This window comes from Camelus dromedarius, chromosome 3 (genome assembly GCF_036321535.1).
Source record: "Camelus dromedarius isolate mCamDro1 chromosome 3, mCamDro1.pat, whole genome shotgun sequence".
NCBI lineage: Eukaryota > Metazoa > Chordata > Mammalia > Artiodactyla > Camelidae > Camelus > Camelus dromedarius.
In genome coordinates, this window is record NC_087438.1 from 64,612,730 (window position 1) to 64,638,721 (window position 25,992).

At 38.2% G+C, this 25,992-nt stretch overlaps 2 protein-coding genes across 5 annotated transcripts in view; one reads left to right on the top strand and one right to left on the bottom strand.

The window, feature by feature from the left end:
- The window catches only part of FAM81B (family with sequence similarity 81 member B), a 47,183-nt gene extending 29,175 nt beyond the window's left edge, over window positions 1-18,008 (top strand). Inside the window, 4 exon segments of the mRNA XM_010993953.3 lie at window positions 6,331-6,437; window positions 14,112-14,247; window positions 15,860-16,055; window positions 17,720-18,008. Coding sequence (XP_010992255.3) covers window positions 6,331-6,437; window positions 14,112-14,247; window positions 15,860-16,055; window positions 17,720-17,853 — 573 coding nt within the window. The 3' untranslated portion in view covers window positions 17,854-18,008.
- Window positions 18,009-20,942: 2,934 nt separating this feature from the next.
- SKIC3 (SKI3 subunit of superkiller complex) overlaps window positions 20,943-25,992 on the bottom strand; it is a 136,786-nt gene continuing 131,736 nt past the window's right edge. For all 4 annotated transcript variants that reach the window (XR_010379210.1, XM_031448544.2, XM_010993956.3 and 1 more), the window contains exon 42: window positions 20,943-25,218. The gene's annotated coding sequence lies outside the window, so the exon portion shown is untranslated. The remainder of the gene's footprint in view (window positions 25,219-25,992) is intronic.

The window sequence follows — 25,992 nt, forward strand, 5'->3', positions numbered from 1 at the left end:
TACAAATACATGGTCTCATTTCCTCCTTTTTTGCACAAAAGATAACATACTATATGTGTATTACTAGGCATCTGGTTTTGGTTTTTTTTTTTTAACAAAACAAATATATCCAAGAGATTCATTATATCAGTACCTGGAGAGCTCCCTCATTCTTTTTCACGACTGTATACTCTTCCTCTGTGTATAATAGCTCATTTAACCAATCTCTCATAGATGGACATTTGGGTTCTTTTCAACATTTTGCTCTTTTGAACAATATTGCAATGTATAACTTTGTACTTGTCTCATTTTGTGTGTCTGTAGGTATGTCTGTAGGATACCCAGAAGTGGGATTGCTGGGTCGAAGGCTCCCGTGTTTGTTACTTGGAAAGATCTTGCTCTCTATAGGGCTTTTACTGAATTGCACACCCACCAGCAATATATAAACTGTCCTATATCCCCACTGACTCACCAGTGAGCGTTGTTTGACCTTTAAATTTTGCCTTAAAAAAAAAAAGATAGCATCTCTGTGTTTCAATAAGCCTTTTTTGTTATGAGGTTGAACATCTTTTCATATACTTTAGAGCTATTTTTATTTCCTTTTTAGTGAGCTGTCAGTTCATGTCTTTTTTCCATTGCTCTACTGGGTTATTTTTCTCTTTCTTTTCAATTTCTAGGAGCTCCTTGTTAGGGAGATGAGCCCTTTCTCTATGATATGAGCTGCAGACGCGTTTTCCTGGTTTGTCATTTGCCTTTTGACTTTTGATGTGCATATGTTCTCTATTTGTAGCTGAATTTATCAGTCTTTTGTGGCTTCTGGAATTTTAAGTGACAGATAGAGCTTCCCCACACAAAGGCTTGAAAGAATTGCCCACATATTCTTCTAGCACTTTCATGGCTTTATTGTTTGTATTTAAATTCTTGATCCATTTGGAGTTTTTCTTAGAAAAGAATGTTTCTTACTCATTATTTTACTTATTGGGGACTTGTAGTATTTTTAATATTTTGTAGGGCTAATCCCTTCCACTGTTTTTTTCCCTTTTCCTGGTGGTAACTGTTTGTTTTTGCATATGATTTTATCCCCATTTTTCTTTGCAGGGGGAGATAATATGTTTTTGCATATGATTTTAAAATCAGCCTTATAGTTCCAACAAATAAATAGACAAGTCTTTCTCCTTTAATGTTTATTGACATCATGTCAAATTTATAAATTAACTTTAGAACTGACATATTCATAATGCTGAGTGTTTTATACAAGTGTTTTGCTTCTATATCCTTCAGGAGTGGTTTCAAATGTACCTCACTTAGGTTTGGCATCATCTTAAATGTATTTTGAGATTTCTCCATCTTCTTTTAGTTTATTGTAATGGGGATTTCATTATCTCTTCTACGTAGTTGTTATGTGTATATTGTAAAAGCTGTTATTACCTTTACACTCCACTAACAGTGAGTTCTCTTCTTGACAATAGTAATTTTTCAGTTGGTTTTTCCAGGCACACAATCATATGACTTTCAAATAATAATAATTTAAGCTCATCTTTTTCCATTTTCATATATGGAATTTCATTCACAAATTCTCCTTTTTGAATAACAACTCCAGTACAATAACAAACAGTAATGCAGGAATAGTCTTGTTCTTGACTTTAATAGAAATGTCCCCAGTATTTCTAACCTGTTTGATATTATTCCTATTTTATGGATGTTTTTAAAATCAAGTATGATTATAAAGATAAGTAAGTCTTGCGGATATAATTACACCATAGTGACTACAGTTAACAATACTGTATTGTGCATTTAAAAGTTGTTAAAGAGAGTAGATATTCAAAGTTCTCATTCCAAGAAAAAAAAATTGTCACTATGTGAGGCAGTGAATGTTAAGTGACTGTATAATCATTTTACAGTATATACATGTATCAACTCATTATGTTGTACAACTAAAGCTAATACGATTTTAGGTGTCAATTATATCTTAATTTTTTAAAAAGAATAATTAGGAATTATGTTAAATTCCTTTTTGGCATTTGTGCAGATAATGTCAGTTTTCTTCTAAACTACACTAGCATAACTATTTGTGTTAATACATTTCCTATTATTAAACAATCCTTACTTCTTTAAAAAACTCAGCTGTACTTGATTATGATGCTTTTTTCAACTGTGCTGCTGGATACTATTTACTGATATTTTACTTAAGAATTTAACAGCAAGTCTATAAATGAGTCTCCAAGAGCATTTTTTGTACAATCTTTTTCAGATTTTGGAATCAATGTTGCACTGACTTTATAAAAATAATTTGAAAATTTCTCTTCTTTTTCTATGGTCTGAAATAGTTTGAAGAACATTATAGTTATCTATTCATTAAGGATTTGTTAGCTTCTGAAAGTGTCTGGGCCTAATGATTTTGTGGGGAAAGGAATCCTTTGGTACATTTGCTTGATTTTTTTCCTGTGGAAATTGGTCTGTTTAAACGTTCTCTCTTCAAGGCTGAGCTTTAGTAAATTACTTTTCCTTGGAAAAAAATATCTATTTCATCCAGATTTTAAAATTTATTTGCATAAAGTTTTGCAAAATGCTTTTAGGATTGTTTTAATTCCTTCTACTGGTATTTCTCCCCTGGCCATTTATCATTTTGTTTATTTGTGCTTTTCTTTTTTTCTTTTTGCCTTAGTAATTACACTGATTATTCTCCAATGAACCAGACTTTTTATGTTTTTAATTCTACTTCCATTTTGTTTTCCAATTCATCAGTTTAAGCTTTTATTTTTATTATTTTTTCCTTCCCTGCAGTTTTCTATTTTCTAACTTTCTGAACCATAAATATTTGTATCTTCCTTTTTTACTGATATAAGCACTTAAGACTATGAACATTCCCCAAGTATTCATTTATTTCTTTAATTCTACATCCCCTACCGTTGGACATATAATGTTCTCATTATCATTTCCTAGAAATTCTGCAATTGCCTATTTTTCTTTTGATTGAATAGTTAAGAGTTAGTTGTTAGGGTTCTTTTGTTTTTGATTTTTTTCCTGAGTTAAAGATTTTTTGTTTTGTTATTCTGGTATTCATTTTTAGTTTTCTCACACTGTAATTAAAATCTGTTCTATATACCAGTCTTAGTTTCTAAAATATTTTGAGGGGTTCACTTGGTGGTTGGATACTAAAATTTTGTGTGTGTTCAAAAGAATATATATTTCATATTTTTAGGGACAAAGGTCAGTCAATATCCACAAAAAACAGCATACTGGCTAGGTCTTCTGAATCCTTATTTTTGGTCTCCTTCTACTTTGGATTAAGAAAAGTGAATAAAAGTCTCATAATTATTGGGCTTCCATTTTATCTACAATTTCAGCTTTGTGAATGTTCTTGCTATGTTATTTGGATCATAGGTATTTATAACTGTTCTTTATTTTCTTATTCCTAATTTTAATATTTATGTGCCCTCTCTTCATATTTAGAATAAGACAAACTACCTTTTCAAAAAAAAAAAAAACAGCCCTTGGACTTAAGTATCAATCCCATAAATTTTGTTTCTTAAACATTTTTTTAAATGTTTGTGTATCAGTTTTCTGTTGCTGCCATAACACGTTACCACACACTGAGTGGTTTATAACAACACAAATGTATTACCTTACAGTTTCTGTAGGTAAAAGTCTGGGTAGGCTAGACTGGATCCTCTGCTTAGGGTATCACAAGGCAGAAATCAAGGTATCAGCATGGCTGTGTTCCTTTGGGGAGGCTCAGGGGATGAATGCTCCTTCTGGCTCATTCAAAGTTTTGGCTCAATTCAGTTTCTTGCAGTTTCAGGACTGAGGTCCTTGCTGGCTTTCAGTTGGGAACCAGACTTCCCCCAGCTGCCTGCTATCTGTCTCGTTTTTTCCATGGAGCTTCTCTCCAGCAAGAGCAGGTCAAGTTCATCTCATGCTTCAAATCTTTTGACTACTTCTGCTGTTGCCTCTCTTTGACTCCAGCTGGAGAAAGTTCTCTGCTTTTAGGGGCTCATATTAGATTCGGCCCCCTTGGACAAGACAGGATAATCTTCCTATTTCAAGGTTTGTAAAGCTTGAATTACAGCTTATTTCAAGGTCTGTAAACCTTAATTACAGATGCCAATTCCTTTGGCCCTCCAGTATAACACATTCACAGATTCCAGGGATGAGGACATGGACACCTCTGTGGAGCCATCCTGCCTACCACAATTTGTCACTTTCTTCATCCTGCTTTCCTTTGGTTAGGTTTGTCTTTCTCTTTTTAACTTTGTGACATGAATGGCAAGTTTATACCTAACTTCATTCTGTCTTGTATAATGATGGAAAAATTTAATGCCACAAATTTACCTCTGATTATAGATGTGGCTATGTCCTTTTGATATGTGATATTCTCATTATCTTTTCCTAAGTTAATTGTAATTGCAGCACTGATGCACTCTTTGACATTTGTGTTAGTCCACTGAAAAGCAAATGCCATAAAGGAAGTAGATGTGCAAGAGATTTATTGAGGGGAAAAAACTGTGAAGGAAAATGGGGAGGGAACTGAAGGAGATGAAGAGAGCTATCCGCCTGCAGTGCTACTGACTCCTGTGAAAAAGACAGCAGAGGAAGGTCCTAGGCTGCAATGCCATTCTAACGAAGTTTCATCTAGTTCCTTGAACCAGAGTCACTCATCAAAGGACTACAGCTCAGACACTGACTGGGAGCAGCCAGTGGGAAGCATGGCCTCAACACAGGGTGATGGGTTTTGGGCACAGCAGTCAAGGCCTTTGGCTGTAAGATGCTACTTATATGTGACCTGAGAGGCACATTTTCATGTGAAACACTGAAATTAAAAACAGAATTTAAAAAGTTTTCTTTTACTCAAATGGTTAGATTTTTGTTTCTTTACCCTTTTATTCATTTCTAGTTTTAGTGCAGTGTAGTTAGTTGCTTTTCCTGCTTTTTTGGAATAATTTGAGTTTCTTTGTAGTCATGTTTGCTTAGTTTTTACAAATGCTCAGTAGGCACTGGGAAAGGATGAATATTTGCTGTTTGTAAGTTAGACTGTTTGGTATGTAAATCTATTAAATAAACTGTATTTTTCATATCTTCCTATATATTTATTTATATTTTACTTACTTGACCAGTAAGAGTCAAGAGACGTCATTTAAAATCTCTAATATATTGTCTCTGTTAGTTTATCCTTATAATTCTACAACTGTTGCTTTTTAGTTCAATATATAAGGTAAATAGAAGCGTTGGTGGTCTAGTGGTTAGATAGCTGCCTTCCAATATTTAAGGTAAATAAGGATTCAAAACTGTTTTTCACTGTGGATTTTAAATGACCATCTTTGCCCCCGTTAACAGAGCTTGCCTTGCGGAATGTTTTGTCTAATGACATTGCTCTGCCTGCTTTCTTTGCCTTTGCTTTTCCAGGCTTGTATTTCACTATCTTTCATTGCTAACAATTCTGCTTTTGAGTGTACCTCCTATAAATACACTGTTTTGAGTGTATCTCCTACAAATAAGCATTCATGTGGTATCGGTTGCCCAACCAACATCTATCTGTTCAAACCCTTCCATTATTCACCTCTTTCTTTTCCAAGAGAACTCAAATTTCATTAAGTACCACTGAGTTCCACATGAACGTCTCTTTCAGGAGTTGAATTGTTTGACTGAAGGCAACCGTGTAGTTTCATTTGCATGGACATGATTACAGGCTGCTGCTATTCTGCGTCTGTTTCCCCATCCAGTCCTGTCACCTAAAGAACTTCCTCAATGTGGAAGGCACTTTTATCCTAACTCCCAAACCTGGAACTTATGTTTTCCTGCTTTTATACACCCTAGGTCATTTCACTTGGCCTTTCCCTATACTCCTGTCAGAATCCTACCTGGAAATTTCTGAGGCCTGACCTTAGGCCACTCATGTGTTTTCTTCACAGAGCCCAATTGCACATTTAAGCATTTATTCAGTAAGTATTTGGTGAGCACTGACCATTGGTCATCTAATGTGCACCTAGATATCTAGTGGTGATAGAGGACAGAGTGGCTTACATTGTAACCTGGGAGACAGAAAGTAAAGAAATAATCAAATTAACAAATTGATAAACCAATGTTAATAGTCCATTTTGTCATCTCATCACATAGTCTGTTATCAAAAAGACTGTTACAGACAGCGGAACAGAACACTCCCCCTTTGTCCTTCCCCTGAAGATAGTGCTATAATTGTTGAATCATTCCTTTGAAAAAAATCATTTTCAAATGCAAATTTGCTTTAGGCTCATATCTTTATCCCTGGCTCCTTTAGGAATAAAGTATAATTAAGGTGTAAGTGCTAGTGGTTTTGTTCACACACACAAAAGTTCCCTTTTGTACTTTCTTTAGGTAACACAGCTCTTAGGAAAAATAGAGGCTTCCAGTTCTGAGCAAACTTCAAATTTAAAGATGGTCCAGGGGGATTATCGCCATGAAGTGAACCTTTTGGAGTTCAAGTAAGTGAATGGAAGATTTTTAATTCTGTTTAATGCATTAGGGTTTTGCCTAATGAAAGCATTGGCATTAAATATAAACCTATCCCAGGAATTTGAACCTGGCCAAGAAATAAAGCAACAAACGAAGGCAGAGAATATTCTACACTAAAGTAATACACAATATTAGTAATAAAAAAGAAATATGTATTTATTTGTCATTCTGTTTGCATAATATCTTAACTGAAATGATACTTATCCTAACCTTTCCTATAGAGTATGATTTTAATTTATCATCAATCATTTATTAAAATGCTTCACTGTAAAGAACTATTGAGGGGGGAGGATATAGCTCAAGTAGTAGAGCGCACGCTTAGCATGCACAGGGTCCTGGGTTCAAAATCCAGTACCTCCTCCAAAAATAAATAAACCTAATTTACCTCCCCATCTGCCAAAATAAAATAATCAAAAGAACTTTGAACATACAACATACACAGATTCCACAAGATTATCAAATAATTTTTAAACAACTTTGATGTACAAGCTTTTCTCCTGAGATTTCTTCTAAGATCCTCTACTTGCACAGTTATAGTTTCCCTATTTTAAAGACTGGTCTCTATCCCCTTACACTGAGTTTTCCTCTGTGCAATGGAGAAAGCAATAAAGGAGACAAGACTCCACATTCAAACTACTGGCCTCTGTATCCTCAAATCCCCCTTTCTTATTTAAATGACCACCATTTCAGGCACAGGGAAATCCTAGTCCCTTGGATGATACATTACTGCCCCTTCTATTCTGTTTTTTCCCTCTGTCCCACATCACCTGAGCTTGGTGCCTTGGTCAAATCCAGTATTCTGGATATACTCTGCTTTCTCCATTTTCCCCAATCTCTATCATATTTCATTAAATCTATGCCATTGGCTATAAGATGTACCATTATATTCTTGTACCTCTAAGACATGAAGCTAACAATTAAACCATAGCACACCATCATTTTAAGAAGCCTCCCAATTTCAGAGATATTAAATTAAGAAATATTTATGTCCTAGAAATTGATGAAAAACAGTAGTCATCACTAAATCAGAGACGTAGATATCTTGGATAAACAGAAAACACCTACTTTCTTCATTCTCCAAAAAAGCGTGTCTAGGTTCTTAAATTCAGCACAGGGAGGGTATTCAGTAAGTATCTGTGTCATGCTTAATCTAATCCCTTTATCTTAGAATTAAATTAAGATAGAGAAAAATGTCCAAGGGAGAAGTAGAAAAATAAAATGTTTCTAGAAGTACAATTTAAGAATTTATTTTACTGGGGGAGAAAATGGACTTATAGTCTGGAATGGAAGACTGGCTTAAAGAGATGAAGAATATTAACAAATAGAAAAGAGGGAAAGAGGAAATGTCTGATGTCTAGGGCTGACTCCTTCACTGCTGATGCTGTGTATTTCTTCCATCTTCAGTCCTGTGGAAAGCTGACTTATAGACGAATCATCTAAATAGTTAAATCTGAACCTGGACACTTTTGTAGTAGTATAAACTGGAATCTTTTTCTCCCTTGAAACAATGAAGTCTTAAAATGTCATTAGTTTTGCAGAAGGTAATAGTGAATTTATAAACCAGGTTTTTCCCCAGACAAATACTTATAAGCTCTAATAATTCAATTGCATCCATGACTCTTTTTAAAAATTTTTCTCCATTGATGTTTTTAATTAAAAAGTAATATGCATTCATTGTAACAAATAAAAATGACCAAGATGAAAAAAGAGGTCACTATCCCTGCTTCCTAATGTAACCAATGTTAACACTAGAAATGTAGCTTTCCACGTTTTCCCCCTTGTTAACATAAATATGTAACAGAAAAAGGACTTATAAATATATTTATATAAATACATAAAACTTATATTTTATATATATAAACCATTCATTATATATAAGCAGAGAGCATGGGTTTTTTAAAATAAATCCTATACACATTACTCAATAATTTGTCTTTGCCCAGAACATCTTGGATATCTCCCTCTGGATCAGTGACTGTTATTCTAGCAATATTTTTCACAGCTGCATGATATTTTGACTTACAGATATGCCATAATTAATTCAACCATTTATCTTACTGATGAAGAGATTCTTTCCAGTTTCTAGCTACCACAAACAAAAATTACTGTGCATATATCCTTAAGTATTCTTACTTACAGGTGCTATTATTTCTACAGGCAAGATTCCTAGGTGAAAGAGTTTATGTATTTATTAGTTTTTATAAATTTCTTTCTAAAAATGTTGTAGCAATTTACACTCACACCAGCAGTGCATAAGACCTTTCTGTATGTTCTTATCCACGCTGGATATTCTTTTTACTATTTGCCAATTAAAGGATGAAAAATAGCATCTCAATTGTTTTTACTTGCATTACTTTCACCATGTGGATTTCCTTTTCTGTGAACTGCCCATTCTTATCATTTGTCAAATTCTGAATTGTGATTTTTATCATTTTCCTATCAACTGGTAGGATTCCTTCACATTAGGGATATTAATCCTTTGACTGAGGTACATATTGCCAAGGATCTTGCTCAAAGAGAAAATAAGGCAGATAGGGCTCTTTTTTTTTTTTTTTTCCAATCTAAGCACTTCTCAAATCAAAGTGGATGGGGTATAGAATTTGCTTTTCTTTTTTAAGAAACTGTCTCTGAACAAAGGAATTACAAGAATGTTAATAACATTAAAGGTTAAGTTTAATTGAGCAAATTTCCCATTTAGAAACTTTAACAAATTCAAGTTAAGTGGTAAACTGAACATATTTTATATTGAACTTAAATGCCTCAATATTGTCTGGGGGTTTTCTAGTGAACTCGTGGGACATTGGCACTGATCACTAGAACTGACAAAGGAGACACACAGGCTGTGTTATCTGAATCCCCACATTAAAGGGATTCTCTCTCATCTTTCCAGAAAGGTCTTAGATGTTCAGCTAAGTAATGTCCTAAGCCAACAACTCAGTGCTTACAGAGCACAAGTCTTGGCTGTCATGAACTACAGCTGTACTTCAGCAGGGGTGGCCCCTACCAGTCACTCCCTAGATAGCTCTCGATGCTGACACTGTTCAGTTGATAGTGATTTATAAGAAAGAGCATTTGGTCAATGAAGTAAATACACAGAGTCAAATCTTACTACACGTGGCTTTGAAAAAGCTACCGTAGTAGAAGGGGACAAGAGCAAGGACCTGTCTCATTCATCTTTGCATCCTCAGCACCCAGTACATTCAGACACAAATAGAAGCCAATGAATGCATGAATGAATGAATGTTTTGAGCACCTGTAATATGTAAGTTGTATTTTAGAATATCCAAAGATATAATCATAGCCATATTAAGTGAAAAGCTAAAAACAGGTAAAGTAAAAGTTAAGACAATGTTAAATGAGATATATCATTAGACAGAAATAATAAATATTCATTGTTATTTACAAATGCCTACCAGGTGCTCAAGATGTTCAAGGGCACCCAGCTCTGCAGGCTGGGTCTTAGCCTCGTTTCAGAGACAAGGAGTATTGTAATCATGGAGATTAAGTAGTTTGCCCACAGTCACACAGCTACAAAGTGTCTGACTCCAAATCCCAGGTTATTTTTGTCAATCTGTGATGCCTCCATCTCATAATTCCACCTGTGAGTAAACTAACTGTGCTATAGACATTTAGGGAAAGGAAAAATCACATGTGTTCAAAACCATGAAGGTATGAGGCTATGAAGATACTGGGATTTAAACTCAAGTACAATTTAGAATGAACAACAAAGTCTTCCTATTAGAGTGGAGTTGGAATTGCTTTTTAATTAGTGTCACTAACGAGAAATCACAGAACATTAAGAAGAAATTAGTTTAAGGTATACGGGTATCAACTTAGAAGAAAAAAATGTTTCTTAAAATTAAGTTCTTGCTTCTGACATGAAAAACTCTTAGACTCAATCTCTAAAGAAATGCACATAGTCTGAAGCAGTTATTCAGAGTGAATTACAAAAAATGAAAACATCTTCTGTGTTTATAGTGCATTAAAGGACACTCCATCTTTTTATGTTCCCATGTGGTTAAAGCCACTATCTGAATTCTTGACAGCCTGGTAGTAATAACATTTTCCAAGAATTCAGAATGTTCATGTCTCCTAAAAAAGTTCATTCAACAGATTGTGAATGCAAGACAATTGGGTTTGAGACATAAGTGAACTAGTAAAACTAGCCCAGGATGGAGCTATGTCCTCATTTATCTATGTCAGCCGTAACCACGGAGGCCACTGAGATATTTGTTCCAAGCCCTACACTCTGCCCTGACCATTCACTCTCATCATGGCCCTCACCCAAGGATCTGCTGGGTCTGTGGATCCCTGTCAAATTTTCCTTTACTGTTCTATAACTTTCTCACTTATAATTGCCCTTAGTGTACATTTTAACCTGATTACATCAGTAACAAAAAAGTTTTTGGAACCAGGCTTTATCTCACATTTGTCTTAGTGAGGTCTCTGTGCATAATTTTAAGGTCTGACTTGTGTTTTGAGAAAAAGGAAAGAAAAAGCTATCTATCAGCCTGTCTATCTACTTATCCATCTATCCTATCTACATCCCTATCTGTATCTAACTACATCTGATCAAAATCCTCCCATAAACATCAGTACAGAGGATTTGGAAACTCAAATGTGAGTGTCATCGAGATAAATTCATCCTATTGAGATTTTAACGGTATGTTCTACAGTTAACAGAAAAACAATTTTTACATGGCAAATCATGTCCATTATGTTAGGAAAAAGTCTAAAGAAAGAAAAAGATTTATAGAAACCTCTATTTTTATCCTTTTTTTCTATCAAGGAGAATGCCTTTCAAATAATGCTTACATATTTCAATAAACTACCAACAGACAGAATATCACCTCTGATTGCTACCAAGAAAGTGAGTCTCCAATTGCAGGCAAAACCTTGTTATAAAAGGATCAGAAGAAGTAATTCATTCTTTATGGCTTTATTTTAATTTCAGAGTTTCAATTACTGGCATGTCCTTCCAGAGGTATTACCTAAGTACATTTAATGGTTCCTTGATTTTCAGAGGGCTTTTAATAATTTATCTGTGATGAGAGTAAATGTTCTCACTTATTTACACAGTAAAGGTGAGCACTGAAGGACAGATTCTCGATTGTAAAGCTACCTCTTAGTTATCTAGGGATTTACTGTTCCCCTTAACTAACATTATTAATTAATATTTCCACCAGAGACAAAGGAAGATGAAAATCAAAGATTAGGTCTCTAAATAGCTTGACAAGTCTGTGTTTTGTTATTTGTGAACAGCCCTAATAAAAGGTATCCGATGAGAAAGAATAAATCATTTATTCAGTCACTACTTATTGAGCACTTTCTATATTCCAGGCATCGTTCACAGCCATGAACAAAGCAAAATCCTTGCTTTCATGGAGCTTAGGTTCTAGTGGAGGAGACAGCACACAAATTAATACATATCACATGGTGATGAGTGTTCTGGAGACAAAGAAGGTTAAAGGAATAGTGAGTGTCAGGTGGGGAAAGGGATTTTGTGTGTGTGTGGTCAAAAACAAACAAACAAAATTTCTCTGATATATATAAGTGCTTGAATATAAATCTGAATGAAATTAGAAAAGGAGCCATTGTATATTCTAAGGAAGAGTGTTGCAGACAGAGGAAACAGTTGGCTAAAAAGAGGTTGTCCACCTCTCAGCTGGGGACTTATTTGCCTGAGATCCAGCAGTTGTAAGCCAGTCACATAAGTGTTTAGAAATCCTGATTAGACTAAGAACAGGAAAAGTAACCAACTGCATCTTCTTAATTATGAGATACTCTTCTGAATCAAGGTATGTTTTGTATGTGAAAAATATCCCTCTCTGTATCAAAAAGTGTCAATTCAGAAAGATAAAGATCAGAATTTAGCTATTATACTACAACAAATATAACTATTGGGAAAGTAACTACCTTCCCATTCCTTGACTTCATTATCTGAATCCGAGTTGCTCAACCTCGGGACTGGTTGCATTGAGGTGGGATAATTCTTTGTTGTGGGGCTGCCCTGTGCACTGCAGGATGCTTAGCAGCATCCTGGCCTCCACCCACTCCCAGAGTAGTAGCAGCTCCCATCTGTGACAACCAGAAATATCTTCAGGTACTGCTAACTGACACCTAGTTTAAATATAAATGGAAATGACCTCACATAACTTATCTTTTCCAACTATTAGTCCAAACACTTTTTCAGGAGAGCTATAAAGACATATACATGTATAGAGACAGACATATATAGACAGACATGTACATGTTCAGCCTGTCTTAGGCCATTTCCAGTGATAAATATCACAAACTAATTTAGCTTCATCTAACTTTTCATATCATTCAAGTAACTATTATTTCAAGCCCCCCCACGTTGCAAGGTAATCTGAATATTTTCAATAACAAACAACATGGATTGTTCCCTCTAGTCTAATATTTAGCCTACTCTAAAAGGGAATTTGAAATTGACATGTTACCATAAGCAAGTCACACCCAGAAAACATACAGAAACCACTTGCTGGTCCCCATCTCTCATCCCCCCTCTTCTCAGCCTCCTATTTCTCCATCATTTCAGATGAGGATTCACCTTCTACTCAAACGCTCGAGCAATTCTTTTCAAATTGATGACATGAGTCCAACCCTTTTAATCTTTAATCTATTGTTAAAAATCCTTCATTCTCTGTTATTTAATACTCTGTGGTGCATCAACTTGATGCCAGCAATCCCTTCCTGCACTTCTGCCTATTATTTCTGGTTTTGCCCCAGGTAAATAACTCAGCACCTCTTTCAGCCCCCACCTTCCCCGCCCAAAGAATCCACTCACAGAGATACAGTGGAGACTTTACTGAAGATTTTGCCTGAAGCAGAGACAACAACCAAGGAGTATCTCCCTTGGACACTCTGTTCTCTCCTCTCCTAGACAACGCAAGTCTTCTCTGCCCAGCTCCTCCCGCAGCCTTAGAGTGGCCCTTGTTGAGCAAAGATTCAGCGAACCACCACCCTTAGCCAATCTGCCCACAGCTAAGGATGATTTTTACACTCCTAATAATTTTTTAAAGAAAAAAATATATTTTATGACATGCGAATTGTCTGTGAAATGTAAAAGTTTGATTAAACCACAGCCATGCTCATTTGCTCATTGTTTCTTTGTAAGCCAGACTCATGTGTGTCACCTGTGGCTGCTTTCCTGCTGCAACGGCAGTGTAACAGCAGAGCTGAGTGGTTGCATCAGAGACTACATGGCCCAAAAAGTCTGCAAATATTTATTATCTAACCCTTTACAGAAAAAGTTTGCTGGCCCTTACCATAGAGTACACTCCCCAAGCCAAGTGACTTATCAAAGTAATTCTTCTGCACATACATATGCATGCACTGTACCCTGGGTCCTGAGAGGACACCTGCATGGATGACATATGCCCTTCTGTGTGGGTGTGCTCCTGCTGCTGTGTGGGTATGCATAGCAAGGCGTGTGGACGGGGGTCGTCAGCAGTTGGGCTGAACTCGAGTTCGAGGTGGGGCCCCCTCACCCCCACCCCATCAGGCCATGCTTGCTGAGCACACGAAGGCTCATCATCTGAAAAACCAGCAGACTTTAATACTCAAGGTTGGTTTTACGTTTCCATTTACTTGTTAAAATAGAACTACTTTTTTCCCCTTAGATTTAATTCACTATCAACAAATGTATATGAAGAAATTGAGAACTGTCAAAAATGGACAGAAAACCAGTTCATCAAATATGAAAAAGTCCACCTTGACCATGTAAATCAGTGTCTGAAGCTCCTGCAGGAGCAACTGGTAAGGGGTTCTGTTATTCAGGAAGTAAACTGCCGCGTGTCCCTGTCTAGTTGTTAGCCACGAGTAGAGGTCTCGAAAGCCACACTTAAAAACTCACAGTTACCTTCACTGCATCAGTAACCTATTTTTTTGGCACTGGAATAGGATTTCAGAGACCTGCCTTCTGGTCCTGTTTGCTACTCCCCAGCTCTGTGAACTCCACATCTCAGAGCTCTACCTGTACCAGAATAACCTAAAGGGAGTTTTTTAAAGTACAGATTCCTGGTCTCAACCCAGAGCTGAAGCATCTGACCCTCCAGAGCCTCCCCTTGGGAATCTGTCCTCCTGAACAAGGTCCCTGGATGATGCTTAGATAACAATAAAGCCTGAAAACTGACCGCCTTAGACAAGTCACTTTACCTTTCCGGAGATCCACCGGGAGATCAAGGTTTTCAAAACTCCTTTGCCAGGTCAGACCTTGTAGAGACGCCCCCAAGTTTGGAGGCGAGAAATCTGTCACAGGCTCCCACTCCACCCAGCGCAGCGGCCTCGCTGCTGAGCCCCAGGGGAGAGCAGCACAGGGCCATCAGTGGCACCAGTGGCTGCCAGCCTAGCAGATGATTCAGATAAGATGTTTCTGAAATGTCAGTAAAGGGGCTCTAGGCAGCCCAGTAAATAACGCTCCCATGACTCCACCTGAGTTTGTTAAAAATGGATAGAGGCAGGAGCCCCAGAGAGGAAGACAAATCTTAGAGCTGCATCACTGATAAGGCCGTTAAAGTAGATGCGGTCAGGTCTGCAGCCAAGTGGGCCTGCTAGTCCTTCTCCAGGATTTAGGCAGACTCCCCCACCAGTTCTAGGCAGCACTGGGTGACCACAGGGTCACTTGTGGACAAAAACCTCCCACTGCAAGGAGGAGAGACTGGAATACACCATTCCTGAGACAGGCAGGACCAAAGAGAGGAGAAGCAAAGGGGCTAAAATCAGTCTCACCTCTGCTCCTAATTCCCCGTAGGGGAGGGAGGAGGAGCTAATTAGCCTCAGGCTGCCTCTGTCTCCTGCCCCCATGGTGCATTACCTTAGAATCACCTGGAGAGCTTTTAAACACCAACAATTCCTGAGCTCCATCAGAGACCAACTGAATCAGAATGTGGGGAGGGGCAGAGTGGGATGACCCCAGTGACTTCTGTTAGCCAGCATGGATGGAGAACCACCATTCTAGCTGAAGCCTGCCCAGGGAGAGACAGGAGGTTCGGGGGAATAACACGTCTAACACCGGGAGCACATCCAGGGAGCTCAGGTTAAGCAGTATCTAAAAATGCCTGCCTTGGCTACACGTCTTTAAACACTAGACTAAAATCCCAAATCCTCAAGGCGTTTCAGCAAGACCACAGCCTTTCTTTTCTTTTCTCCTGTACCACGTAGAGCTCCAGAAACTACAAATGAACAAGGCCAAACAAAGGAATTAACTCTTCCACTTGTGAACACAGTTTTAGATACAAGGGAACTTGGTTTGAATTTTCGTGTTTAACATGGAAAAGTAGATTTGTTTAAAAAAAAAATCATCTAAACTGAAAGACAAATCGACACAGGTTTTCTTTCCAGCAGTCTGACCCCATGATATCTTTTATAGGCTACGTCTGAAAATAAAATGGAAGAAAAATTACTGCAGCTTTCAAGCAAATTAGAGAATTTCATTAACACACGAAAACAGGAAGCAGAACTAAACAAAGTAAAGCATATAGAAAATAAACTATTCAAAAAGATGAACCAACTGGAAAAGCTCATCTGGGGTGAATTAGAGAAAATGCAGAATGAATATCAATCAGGTGAGCAGATACCTTTGCTTAAGTCAAGAACAGTCACCCTTTTCTACCCAGTCCCTCAGGGTTTTCTACTTTGAGCTCATGGCCAGGGATCAGTCTCGTTATTAGTGACATCCTTTTGTATTTAATCTGAATTTCTTAAATATCCCATAGAATATCAGCATGTCACTGGTAGGTAGATAAATACGTAAAAATATACTTTCTTCATTCACACTTGGTAATGTCATAAGCTTGCCATTGCTGTGAGCTTTAACTCTAAGATCACAGAATCATAGAACTGTTAGACTTGGGAAGTCCTTGGTGATCATCAAGACCTGGCTTCTGGGTATATCATGAAATGAGCCTAAGTCAAATGCCCCGCATTGACTGCAAGTAATGAGCCTAGACAGATGTCAGACTGGAGACCTGACGTTTAGAAGTGAGAAAAAGAGATGAGTTAATGGAGTCCAGTATAATGACTGCTTTTCTTCTTAAGGAGGCTAGTGGTGGCAGAGTCAAGCTGAGCTAACTTCAAAGAGGATTAATTGGAAAGGCTCATCTAATTTGTCAGAGGGAAGGACATGGGACACGGGTTGTGGAGCAGCCATCTGCCTCGAGTCACAATTCTGAGGGAATTACCAGGAATCAGAAGGTTCCTTTATGAGAGAAAGCCCCAACTCATTTTCTTTCCCCTAGATGCCAGAAAAATTCATGTAAATTCTAACAAATTTTGGTCCATTATGGAGATGCCTTTGGAGATGTTCTGGGAAGACATTATGGTCTCATTCTGCCAGATGTTCCTGGCATAGAATACCTGACCCTCACCACTCCTGCCCTCCAACTCCCACCACCAAATCAAAAGAATGAATTTTCTGGCCAGGAAGGATGTCCCAAAATTAACTGGCCCTTCTTTTAGGGCCCTGCTTGCTACTTAGCTACCAGAGGTTTAATTTAGTCATTCCATTAGTACCACCCCAGAATGAAATGAAGAGAAATTTGCAGTCTACATGTTTCTGCATTTTACAAAGTGGGAGCATAGCAAATGGGGTCTCCAAACTAATGGTTTGCTCTTTTATGCCTTTAATAAAAACGGGTAGAGAAATGATTATGTGAAAGTCTCCAGTGAATAAGAAATGGGCTGTACCCTAAGAAGCTTGAGGTCTGGTAGGCTGTGGTTATGAGTGGCTAGACTTGCGTAAGAAAGATGTAAAGTGCTGGGGGCAGAGGTAGGGGTCGGGCACTGCCCGTGGCCATTCCTTGGGTCCCTCAGACAGGTGACGTTCAGAGGTTTAAAATCTCATCTGTGGCCCTTGCTTTCAATTTCGTAACAAGAATACAAGACCATCCAAAGTTCTTGTCAAAGTAAACAGAAATAAGATATTTTAAATTTCTCTCTGGAAATGCAGAATTATTTCATTATGCAATATTTTGGGGTGGAGAAGGAGAGGAACTGAATTTTCACAATAAAGCCAGATGCAAGCTAAAACACTGTTGCTAATGCATCTTCATGACATACGAGAAATGGATTACCGTATATTTTTAGACTTGTCTTAACAGAATTTAATGTGCTTTGAATTAAATAATGATCAACTATGACCAGACTGCTGATTAGCAACTTTTGTTAAAAAATTAAAAAGTTCCAATGCATTGTTCAGTTGCAGTATACCTATTCTCATATCCTCTTACAGGATTTGAATCGATTCATGACTCTCTCAGCTCCCTCCAGCAAATACAGAAAACAAAGATGGATTTAGAGAAATATAAAGTGCAGAAAGACCTAAAGAAATTACAGCGTAAGATAGTGGAACTCCAGGAAGTGTAAACTTCCCATTCATCTCCTTTTTCACCAGCCAGTGGAGTGGTTTGTTGGGAAAGATGGGGAAAAGAAAGTTAATATCTCTGGGATGTTTACTGCTTCTATTTCTTACCACCTTTTTAAGGAGATAAATGTACCAGAAAACCCAATAAAGCAAAGAAGCTTTATGATGTCTTCACTAATTTACTAATGAAAAACTTGAGGAATTTCTTTCCATATATACCTTTTCATATTTTTATTTGCCCACAAATCTACATATTGTACATAAATGAGTGAAGTAGGCCTGGTATAGTACATTCAAGAATGGTAGAAACTGTGGAAAATTGGAGACCACTTAACTGTCTAAAAAGAATAGCCACTAGACAGCCCCAGTTCATTATTAACATACATATAATCCATTATTGCCAAAAATTTTATTTTTCAAAAGAAACCAGAAATCTGGTTTTATATGAAACCACTTATAAGCATGAGCAACTAGTTCAATTGGTAGAGCTCATGTAAGTGAGGGGCCCTGGAGTTCAAGAGCCATCATTTCATAGTAAATCCACCTCTGCTTGGGGGACCAGTGGAGCACTGAGCTTCCCTCCTTTTGCCTTTATTTTGCAACAGATCAAAAAGGATGACAGAAATGAACAGTCCCCCTTGAGAAGTTCAGTATACAAGGCACTTTATTCTTTATCACACACCAACACTTAATCCTTTGGGAAATGTCAGACTTCTCTCCCCTCAGATACAGGAGAAGGTGTGAGCATCACAGAGTCTGCACTCCAGATTCACCTGCAGACTTGAGGCACATGTTAAAATGTCTCAGAGAGTCCTCACTTCAGGCACAAACACCATCTAAGTAGGCGTGGCTAGTCCTAGGGTTTCACTGACACCCAACATTTCTTGCCATTGCCTTCCTTAGCCAAACCTGCCCACCTGCCCTAAAGGGGAAAATCATACGAAATTATTTACACTGAGGACTAAATGGTAATGTTCAAAATATTCTGTTTCCCTACTGAAGATGAAGGACAAATCCCCCACATAACTGCCTTCTGAGCCTCACTGTAAGGTGGATACACTCACCACCTGATAGCCGGACAGCAGTAAGGCTCAAGGTCAAAGAAACAGCATCCCCAGAGTGCTCTGGACACCATGAGCCCTCCCTTTTTCTGCAGAAACTTACCAAACATCTTCTCACTTTTATGGTGTCACCGACAATATCAGCAAGTAGCACCCAAAAACACCAAGAAGGAAAAAAACTTGATCTGTAATATGTATGCAAACATACATACATATTCATGTTTTTACCTTACAAGTAGGGTCTCCAAACTTTTGTGAGTTATTCATATTTTCACAGCCTTTGTTCTGTCAGCCGAGGGAGTCTGGAGAGGGATTCGATGAGGTGAGCTGCCCAACTGGAAAAAATGCGTGAGGAGCCGACATAATGCGCGAGGAGCCGACACGGAGTGAAACAGAACTTTATTCTAGTTCAAGCGGGTGGCTCCTGTGGCAAGAGGCGGTGGCGAGGCTTTCTTTCAGTTCAACAAGATGGCGCGCCGCCCGCGCCGCCCGCGTGGAGCGCCCGTCCTTTTTTCATTCGGCCCGCACATGCGTATTGTTCATAATGCGTACGCATGCGATTCGCGCATGCGTATTATTCATGTTTACATAATGCTATCAGCGCATGCGTACATTTACTTCTTCCCTCAAACACAGGCAAGTTATTGTGACCTATGACCTGGGTCCCACGGCCTACTCACTTAAGGCTGCCGACAGTTCATTCATGTGCTGGGCACTGGGGATACAATATTAAACACGGACCCTGCCCTTAGGGAACTAGTCCAGTGGAAAAGGCCAACAATCAAATTTGCAAATACCTGAGCAAGTAAAGGGTCTAACGGGAGCACCTGGGAGAGGCATTTAGCAAAAACATGGGGAATCAGGCGCAGGGGTCTTCAAGAAGAAGGAATATCTAAACTGAGATCTCTAAAGCATAAACAGAAGTTAGCCAAGGGAAAGGGGCCTGATTGGTAAGAGGTGGGGGCTCAGGCAGGTGGTGCAGCCTAACCGAAGGCCTGGAGGCCAAAAGAATGGGACCCATGCCGAACCGAAGAGGTTCAAAATGGTCAGAACCTAAAGTGTGTGTGGCGGGAGGTAGGGGAGGGGGACTGGAGGAGGGGAGCAGCAAAGAGGAAACTGGAGAAGTTAGGGGAGTGGGGTGTCTGATCACAAGGGCCTTATAACTCATGTTGAGGGACTTGGGCCCTGTCTCAGGGCCAGAATAGCCTTTAAAGGATTTCAAATAGGAGAGTGACATTATCAGTTTTGTTTTAGAGAAACCCCTCTGCCTGTAGTATGGAAAAGAGGTTACAGACACAGTGGGAGAAACAAATTTGGGTGGGAAAGGAGGGGGATAATGCAGGAGAGGGAGGATGATGAGCTCAGTTTTAAACTAATTGATTTGGAGATACTGAGGGGATGTCCAAGTGGAGGGATCCAGTGGTTAGTGAGGGATAAGGACTTGGAGTGTGAGAGAAAGATTTGAACTGAGGATTTAGCACAGAAATTGTTACTGGAGTTATGAGTGAGGAAGGAAGAGATTGCCTAGGCTTGGGAGGGGTGGTGTGGGAGACATGATGATTACAGTGAGAAACAGAGACCAGAAAAGAACTAGAGGACACCTGACACTGAAGGAACAGGCAGCAGAGGAGCGTCGAAGTCCCTAGGTGAGTACACAGAGACAGCAGTGAAGCAGGAGAGGAGGGATCATAGTTGGAGAGTTTGTCTTCCCTGGGAGTTCCTGCCAGCAGATGGTGTCAACATATCAAGCTGGAGTTCAACAGATCTCTGCCTGTTGAAGAAGACTCTGTCCTACAATGTAAACTCAAAATTTGGGTGTATTACATAACTCAAGGAGGAAGGTTAGAAATGCTTTCAGATTGCCCTTCATACCGTGAAATAAAATGTGCTGCATCTTCTCAGAGAAGTGGTGAGCCCTCCCAGAGAGAGGCAGGATTATTGCCAGGAAAAATATGAGGCTGTTTTGGCCCCTAGCCAGCTTGGCATTTCCCTCTTCAGGAAATTCAAGTCACATACATTTGTGATAAAGGTTTGCTGCTTCAGATCTTCCCTTTAATATACAGTCATGAAATTTTCCAGCTCCACAGACTAAACTTCCATAAGCCCATGTTCCTTGGTAAAGTTTTCCCACTTCATTTTCAGAAGATATTTACACATGTGATGTGAGTGAAAAATGATTGATGTGCTCAGCAGTTCATAAACCAGGCCCTCTTTTATAACCCTCAAAGACACAAACGGAGAACACAGAAAAATAATCCAAACTTCTATGCTGAGAAGCCTTCAGGTCTGACAGACCTGAGTTTAGAACCAGTGCCACCAATTATTATCTGTGTGACTTCGGATGTGTTTTCTAACTTTGGAGTCGTAGTTCACTCATCTTAAAATGGGAATAAAAATATCTACCTTGTACGTTATTAGAAGAATTAGAAAAACATTTATTGAGCTATTACCAGATATCAGAGACTGCTCTAAGCACTCTACCTGAATTACTCATTTAATCCTCCAAACAGACACCGATTACTGAGGCACAGACTTAGGTAATTTACGTAAGGTTACACAGCTAGCATGAAGTGGAGCTAGGATTTGAACTCATCAGTCCAGAGAATTTGCTCTTAAACATTCTGCTGTATTGTTTCTCAAAATATATGTAGACCATCTAATGCAGTGTCTGGTACATCATAGGTATTGCACTTGATAAATGGTACTGATTAATAATAATAAACAGAGATTTTGATCTTTATGTAAAAAAACAAGTTCCATGGTACTCTTCCCCCCCCACCCCACATGGTACTCTTCTATCCAACTCTAATTCAGATCAGTGTTCTAAGAACATGTGAATTCAAAAAGGTCCTTGTACTATATATACTGCCTTGCAGTAAATTTAGACATGGATCAAATCAGAAGGAAGTGCAAAGTATAGATTACTCTTGGAACAAAATTATAATTGAGGAAGTATTCCTCTACTTTAAAACCATGTCATATTGTCTCTGGGGAGGGAGGCTAACAGCTATAGAAACATGGTCATTGACTGGAGGTGGGCAAGGTGCTGGGGCCAATGCCTAGAGAAGCATATTTCCTCCATAAGTCCTGGTCAACAGAAGCAAATCCAATAGCCACTACTACAGGGTCAAAGTCATTAGTATCCAACTACCAGATGCTTCTCCAAAAAAGTAATGCACTGCCTTCACAGGGGAAATATGCAGGGATGGACTTCAAGTGCACAGGGCCTACATGGATGCATGGAAATGATGCTGGATAAACCCACTCCTGCAACCCAAAACAACTCCTAAACCAAGGAATCTACCTTGTCTTTATACCTAAATTCCACTGTTTAGCACTTAAAGGCTTTTAAGTATTTACAACATAAAATCTTCACAAAGAACACACACTCACGAGCCTTATGGATACCTCCTCTGCAGGGATTAGTTGATAACTAAGGAGAGCAAGGTCTTTCAAAACCAGGAAGCACTAGGTACCTAAAGAAATGGGAGGGCCAAAAGAAAGTCCAGTCGATGGAAGAGAGGTTAGAAAAGCCAAAGCAAAAACCAAGGGCTGGCATTTGTGATATTATCAAGAATTAACTGAAACAATTAGCTCACTATTGGCCTCAGTTTCTATTGAGTTCAAAATCTAACAAGGGTGGAGTATTCCTTATCATTGCATAGGTTTGAATTTGCAAATAAAGCTGAAGGCAAAAGTAACAAATTTGCAAAGTTAGTCCTTTGGAAAAGATTCTCTTCCACCTAAGGTTCTTCCTAGAATTCAGATAGTGGCACCAGGTACATGGTATCATCAGAATACACCTTGAAAGGCTAACTGAGTTAGTCCCAAAGACACGCACCTCAACTCATTCACATTTCTTTGAGGTGGCAGCAATTATTAACAAAATTTGACAATAATATTGGAAATTACCTTGGGGGCCAGATTCTGTCTGCCTAAGAATATAGACAATTTTAAAAGAGTGAATCTCTCAGCTTGCTTATACTCTCTCTCACTGTAAAATGAGGGTAATATCTACTGTAAAAAATTATGTGGGAATGAAATCAGGTGACAATGTAAAGAGCTTGGCACACAGCAGGCATTCACTCTATCCCTGCTGTAAGTCCCTGGATGCCAAGGCTCTGGGAGGTAGTGACCACTACCTTACAAGCACAAAAAACTCCTCTGCTGAAGCCAGTGGTAGTACCAGGTCCTCTGCAATGTTAGATCTTACTTGGGCTTTCTTAGATGCTACTTGATGTGTACAAAAGCTTAATGCTGCCTACATGTTTCCTGATGTTCACAGGTATTCACTGCTGCCTAAATCTGGGTCTAGTGAGCTAATAAATAATTTATTCTGAAACTAGTTCTTTGACACAAAAGCCATGCATGACACTTGATATGACAAACTGCAGGGCTGGCCTCAGGCAATTCTGAGATACATTTATTTCTATCCTCTCGAAGCTGCTTTTGACAATATAATTTGCCTTCTCAGCAGTGCCTTTTCTCTCCAATCTCCTTCTTTCCAACACAGAGAAACTTCTGTTCCATCTGGCTTTTCTGTTGTGCCCAGAGACACTCGTGTCTCAAACATAAAAGAAATTAACACTACCAGGAATGCACAAAGGCAAAAAACCCATGTAACTCTGTCTGCCAAGACAGACCCTGCAGTAGTCTTTCTTGCACACCACCTGACTTCTCACCAGGCTAATTTCCAAACTCCCGAAGCCAGCAAATAGTCTTCACATAAAAACTGTTTGTACACTACTACTTTTCCCTTTCTTGACCTACTAAAATTGGACAGAACAATTGAGACTAGAACTTTTAAAAACAGAATACAGTGGTTTTCCAAAATAACTCCTGATCACCTGATACTGAACTATGCAGCTTTTTTTTCTCCATGGAGATTAAGCAATGACCATATTTTGCATGATCAAAGGAGAGGAAATGACATTAAAAAGGCAGTCTTAGAAATTCAAGTTATTTAAGTCACCTGGAAGTCAGATAATCAAACAACGTGCACATTCTACTTAATGTGAGTATTCTCTCTGAATGAAGTATATATAACCTGTTTGGCGCGTAGCAGGCACATATAACTCCATTCAACCATTCACAGAAGCTGGCTTTCATTGAAATATTCTCAAAGTGTAGTTCTACTTTCCTTCTCAGGGTCTTAGTACCTGGTACTGATTACCCACCTTTGTACAGTGAAGTCTCTTTTAAAAGGGGTTCTACCCTAAGCAGGTTTGTAAGCGGGGGTGGGGGGTTGTGGCAGCAGGCTGTTCACTGGAAACCAGGAAACTGCTGCTTCGCAGGTACTGCACCAAGCAGTTTATTTCAGTATTTCGCTTTAGCTCTCTTTGGGACTTGGAAAACCTTGGTGACCTCAGAACAACAGAATGCTGCCATTTGAAATCTAGCTCAAGGTCCTGATTTTACAAATTCACATAAAAGGCCAAGAGATAAGACTTATTCAGTCACATCCTCATTCAATATTGAAACCCAGTTTGAAATATGCTACTTAGGTTTTGTGAGTATAATTTAATGCAGTTCCTTTTAAAGAGAATTGGAATGAAGTACTTAACTATGTTGGTGATGCTGTGCTGTGAGTAGAATATCAAATGAGAGCAGACGGATACTATTACAGAAACGAACAGCCTCATGTTCCTTAAACTTAAATACTTTTGAAATTTATGTTTTCACAATAACCATTTTTAATAACTCATCATCTTCATCTGATGACCCTCTTTTTGGGCAACAATTTAGATGACGATCCCCAGTTGTAGTGATCTGGTAAAATTCAAATTCAAACGGATGTGTTTTCATTTTAACGGTTTTCACAATGAGCAGTGTCCTAATTTTCTACTGCTGTCATAACAATTACCACAAACTTAGTGGCTTAAAAACAGTATGAAATTATTATCTTACAGTTCTGTAAGTCAGAAGTCCAACATGGGTCTCACCAGGCTACAAATGAAGTATTAGCAGGCTGCATCCCTTTCTGGGAACTCCATAGGACAAAGTCTGCTTTTTCCAGTTTCTAGAGGCCACCCTTATTAACATGTGTGGTGGCCCTCTTTTTCCATCTTCAAAGCCAGCAATGTCGAATCTCTCTGACCTTCTTCTTTTGTCACTTTTCTCTCTCTGACAGGCTCTCCACTTGTAAGGATTCTTCTGATTAAACTGGCTTCACCTGGACGATCCAGGCTAATCTCTCCATCTCAAGGTCCAAACCACTAATCAATCATATCTGCATAGTCTCTTTTGCCTCATACTCACAAATTCCAGGGATTAGGACCTGGATCCTTTAGGAGGTCATTTTTCTGCCTACCACAAGCAAAAATAACAAGATGAGCATTTTTTCATTACCTATCATCTCTCCAGAAAAATTAATATAACTTAAATATGTTTTTATAATAGGTATTATATACAGGGAACATATATGGTGAAGCATGAAGCCCAAATGAACTTTTGTAATGATTCAAACTCAGGAGAGATCACGACATACTAATTATTTCGACAGTTCAGTGATGTAATATGGAACCCACTGCCTTTTTCAACAGATACTCCAATTTTAATGATCTCTCTTCTTGCATCATTTCCCTTCACTAAAATAAATAGGTATTTCAATTTTAAGTTCAAAATACAAGAAAAAATGTTGCAAACATTTCATAATACTGTTAAAGAAATACTACTCTTAAATTTCTTATTTCAAAACATTTTGAGGTCTAAAGATAATTTAGCATTTATAAAAAAAAAATTGTTATATAGGGCTTCTATTTTACACTAGAATTTAAAGTAATACTGCTATGCAAAAAGTTGCTAATCAGCCAAAGATGCCAAGCTAGCCTATAAACATCTAATTAATCAATAAGCAAATAAATAAAAATTAGTAGAAAATATACTATGATTCTCAAAGAAATAATGAATATAGTGAAATATTTAATATGGATGCTAAATATTTGTATTTCAGGAAATAACTTTCAATCTAATTAAACTTATATATAAACTCTGAAGAGAAATTTCAGTCACTTTTCAAGTTCCTAGAATCTGGTAACAGTGATTGACTTCGAATTTTCTTTGCTTTAAGCATGCTGTTTA